The sequence below is a fragment of the Myotis davidii genome, unplaced genomic scaffold (genome assembly GCF_000327345.1).
Source record: "Myotis davidii unplaced genomic scaffold, ASM32734v1 scaffold135, whole genome shotgun sequence".
Lineage (NCBI taxonomy): Eukaryota > Metazoa > Chordata > Mammalia > Chiroptera > Vespertilionidae > Myotis > Myotis davidii.
The window spans coordinates 8785909-8790680 of record NW_006289813.1 but is presented as its reverse complement, the minus strand read 5'-3'; the positions used below and the strand labels follow the sequence as shown (position 1 = coordinate 8790680).

Genomic DNA, 4772 nt, shown 5'->3' with positions numbered 1-4772 from the left:
TCCTTGCGGTCCGTCGGTCGGGCGCTTGCCCGGGTGCCGGGTGCCTCCTGTCCCGAACACCAGGCCAGCTCTTCCCCGTGCTGCCTATCACTAAACCTGAACGGGGTCGGAGGCTTAGGATCTTCGCAGCCATGCCTGGGCTCCCACAAAGGGCGGTCTCGCCAAATGCTTCCCCCCTTACCCCCTCCGCGCCCGGGTCTCCGCGGAGCTGGCAGGGTTTGCGCTGCAACTGAGGGTGGTGGCGCCCCTGACCCCTCCACGCCAACGCCACAGTGAAGTGGGGAAAACAAAGTTATAATAGTAGGAAGTGCGGAAGACGCTGTAACAACTTTTTTTTCTTTCTCGCGTAGATTCAGCCACAATATGGCAACTCTTTTTATAAGGAAAATGGTGGTTTCTGCTGTGAACCCTCTCCTACATCTGAGTCGTTACACAATGACAAATTACACAACGACACCCCGCGCGCTCTCCACGCTCCTGCTGGGTCCCCTGCGTGTTGCAGGCCCTGCAGGTGCGGAGCCCAGCGCAGCAGTGGCCTCTCCTCTCTCCTGCCAGCCCCTGCCCTTCCTGCAGCCGACTCTGGGATTCAAGACCAAGGCCGTCCTCAAGAAGCGTTGCCGGGACTGTTACCGGGTGAAGAGGCGTGGGCGATGGTACATCTACTGCAAAACGCACCCAAGGCATAAGCAGAGACAGATGTAAAAAGAATATGCAGGATTGTGCCATTTCCTTGGGTGACCTTATCGAAGAAAAATAAAATGTAAACGTTCTGTTTTCTGAGATGGTTGACCTGCCGGTTTTGTTGACTACTTTCCAGGCATCTCACTCTTTATCCACATCTAGTCCAGTCAGAGCCCCAGCTGGGATGCGAATCCTTTTATCTTCCTTGCAAGCTAGTAGGAAGACAGAAGACCGAGCCCAGGAAAGGCCAGTTTATCGCCCAACATCAGAATGCAAGTTCTTTAGAAAGAACTAGATTCAGTCTCAGATTGGCCCTGTGTCTGCAGTCCGCCATACTGCTGCAATCCCGTCTTCAGGATGAGGAGGAAAGGCCTTGATAAGAGTCCTTAAGTGAAGGGTAATTAATTGTTTATATATATGAAGGGATTTTGGTCTGAGATGTATGTGCATGTGTAATGTGTGCATGTATGTACGTACTACATACCCACTGTGTGCGAGCAAGAGGCCTCTCCTGTAGTGTGAAGACGGGAGCGATCGGAGGTGGTTACAGCAGCATGGCAGGTGGGTGCTGTGCCTACTGCTGACCCCGGAGCAGAAAGCAGGCAGCCGCACGTCCTGGTCAGGGCCTTGGCTCTGCTTGTTACTCGGAGTTGGGCCTTGGACAAGAAGCTTCTATTGAAGCCTCCCTGCAGGGTTCTGAGGACCTATTTCTCAGTCACACTCTTGCTCTTACTCTGCCACAGGGCCTGGTATGCAGTAGGCACTCTGCAAGGGAATGTAAACTGAAATGATTATACCTTGTAAGCAGGCAGCCTCTTACCCTCTCTAGCTATTCTGAACCAGCTCATCCTGCAAGACCAAGCCCACAACTTTGTTCTGAAGAGGTGGTTGTCATCCCATCCAACAGACCCAAATGCCTCTGGCACTAGAGCATGGATCGTGAAGTTGGATGCTGGCCTTGTCTAGGTCTTTACATACACACACACACACACACACACGTGTACACATAGGTACACCACACGCCTTTTTGATTATTTTCTCCTTGACAGGTGAATGAGGTATACTTGCCTTGTGAGCATCCAGCTCTGCAGGACACACAGTGCTGGTATATATGTCCACATAAATGAATATATTGGGGGACAGGCAGTCTGGGTGTAGTGAAGCAATGCGGCCTATATCCACACGAACCTGTGATTATGGCTAGCAACCTGGAGTTCTCACAGCATTGATAAATTTCTAAATCGCTCTCTCCTGGGATTATGAATCTCTGTTTGATCTAAGATCATAGCATGTGTGCCAACCAAGCCTTCTTACAACTTATCTATTTCCCAATAATGGATGGACCAGCATTTATAACCCCACAATTCCAGCTCAATAAAAAAAATTGTTTAGGTCAGGAGGCAGCAAATTACATTCTGTAGGCCAAATCCAGTCTTCACCCATATTTTTAAATAAAGTCTTTGGAAAACGACCATCTCATTTATTAATGTACTAGAGGCTCGGGGCATAGATTCATGCACCAGTGGGGTCCCTCAGCCTCGCCTGTGGGGATTGGGCCAAAATTAGCTCTCTGACATCCCCCGAGGGGTCCTAGATTGCAAGAGGGCACAGGCCAGTCCGAGGGACCTCACCGGTGCATGGGGGACTGCAGGAGGGCTCCAGGTATGTCCAGTTCATCTTGCCCAGTCCCTGATTGGTCCATCAGCTGGACCCCAGCAGCAAGCTAACTTACCGGTTGGAGCATCTGCCCACTAGTGGTCAGTGCATGTCATAGCTACTGGTTGAAGGGCCAAATAGTCACTTAGGCTTTTATATGTATAGATTGTGCCTCCACAGCAGCCAGGTGGTAGGTGAGTGGTTGCAACAAGACCCAATGGCATGAGAAATTTAAAATACTTACTAGTTGGTACAAACTTAAGATGGAAAGCAAGGAAGAAATTAACTCATTTTATCAATTGTATTTCAAGTGGACTTCTTTACTAGAGACCAAGATCATTTAGGAAAGAAAAAAAAGTGGTGTATTATTGTCCTGTGACTGCTGCAACAAATTATCAGACCTGTGGCTTAAAGCAACAGAAAGGTATTCTCTCCCCAACCCAGGGCCATCTCATCTCAAGATCCTTAATAACATCAGCAAAGGCCCTACTTCCAAATAAGGTCATATTATGAGATGTAAATTTGGGGGAGGGGGTACTATTCAACCCACTACAAGTGGTACAGAATATTTTTGAAAATAATATCAATTTAAATTTTTGTTAATAATGTATTCATTTTGTTGAAAATGCAGTGGAAGTCTTCCTCCTGAACCCCAGATCCAATTTCTCTCCCGAGAAGCAGACAGGATCATCAGCTCCCAAAATACCCATTCAGTCATGTCCTGTGACTCCATTCCTGTCCCCATTTGTACAACTAGCCTAAACCTGGAACACATCTGGGCGATGTCTCATGCCAGCAACCACAGGGCATCTTCTTTTCCCAGGCCACTCTGCCCTGACTTCTTCAACAAGCTGGTATTCGATATTGTGGGCATCACTTCTTACTTGAGGCATTTTTCTGCATCTATATAAATTTTTTATTTTTCCTTTTTGGATTTATAAAGCATTTTGTTCTATTTTGTAATTAGTGGTTGAAATTCCCAATTAGAGGCTAGTTGTTTTTTGTCTTCAAGTTCCTACTTGTCAGTTTTGTGTTTGAAAAGCATGGAAAAAAATGAGTAATTTACAGAACAAAGAGAGCTGTTTTGCATTGCATGAGAAATTGACTTTGGCTGTGTGGATATGCAGAACAAAGCTGTCAGGAAGCTAGTCCTTGCGAGCCTCAGGGGCCTAGCCAAGCAGCTCCCACGTGTGGGGTACAGACAGATTTCCTCCTCTGACCACACCATGAAAGATTCATTGTCTTTTCCTCAGAAAGTGATGCGTGTTTTTTCCTTACATAGTGATGCCATTATACGAAACAACATGAATTGCTGTGCAGAAATTCTAGCACTTCATCCTCAGAGTGAGGCTTTCTCCTCAGATTTCTGTTTAAAGGTATAATTGTTCTTTTGGTGCTAATAACATGTAATCATCTATTCTAAAGTGAAGCCAGTTTTTCACTTACAACTTCTATCAGTTTAATCATCTAACACATTGTTGGGTCTAGGGTAAAGGAGTCTTCTCTGGCAAGTCTGTCATACTCTGATTCTTCATTTATTTATCCATTCACTGCAATAGTTATTAAACTTAATTTTGTATCATGTTCTGTGCAAAATACATGCTATATATGTGGATTCATGCATGAAGATAGCCCTGCCTGATCACCTGATGACATGCCTCATATTGTGTCTAATGCAAGAGGTGGGGCTGGAAATAGCAGCAGTTTAAGCAAAATATGCCGTGTGTTGCCCCCTTACACCAAGGAAAGACATCAGCAGGCACTCAGTGTTGGCGTTTCCCAGCCTCTGTCCTCTCCATCACTGCCAATTCTTGGTGCTTGGTTTCCAGTCTCCTGGCAACCTCATGGCACAAAATGGTGGTGGAGCCAACATTCCAGGCAATCAGACAGAAAAGAGCTAGAGGATAAACCAATGATGCCCCTGGTCCCTCTTATCCTTTTAAGCAACTCTCCCAGATTCACCAGGGAGTTCACCTTCCTGCCAGATGCTGCCCCTAGCTGTGAAGGAAGGAGGAGAAACACCACCCACTGTGCCCCACGATGAGGACATGGCTGAGAAAGAGGCTCCAAGCCGCCGTTACCTGCTTCCCAAAATCATGTGAGCCAATTGCTTAAAAGACATCCTGTTGGTTGTTTCTCTGGAGAGCCCTGTCTTAGTCCATCCAGGCTACTATAACCAACTAGAGGCCCAGCACACGATTAAAACATGCGCGTGTAGGGTCCCCTAGGCCTAGCCTGCCATCAGGGCCATGTCCACCGCCCTGCAATGCCTCGCACACTCCACAGACGCTGCCGGCGCCTGAGTGGGGGATGGGGGATGGAGGATGGGGTGAGGAGGGGGCAAGAGGTGCTCCATGCACCTCATGGTGACTGGTTGTTTGGTCATTTCAGTCGTGATGCCTCTTGGCCTTTTATTATTATGATACCACAGACTA

General features: G+C 47.4%; 1 protein-coding gene across 2 annotated transcripts in view; it reads left to right on the top strand.

The window, feature by feature from the left end:
* The window catches only part of MRPL36 (mitochondrial ribosomal protein L36), a 16273-nt gene extending 15486 nt beyond the window's left edge, over positions 1 to 787 (top strand). For both annotated transcript variants that reach the window (XM_006762466.2, XM_015563092.1), the window contains exon 2: positions 351 to 787. In XM_006762466.2, the coding sequence (XP_006762529.1) occupies positions 364 to 702 (339 nt within the window). In that variant the 5' untranslated portion in view covers positions 351 to 363 and the 3' untranslated portion in view covers positions 703 to 787. The remainder of the gene's footprint in view (positions 1 to 350) is intronic.
* Positions 788 to 4772: the final 3985 nt, after the last annotated feature.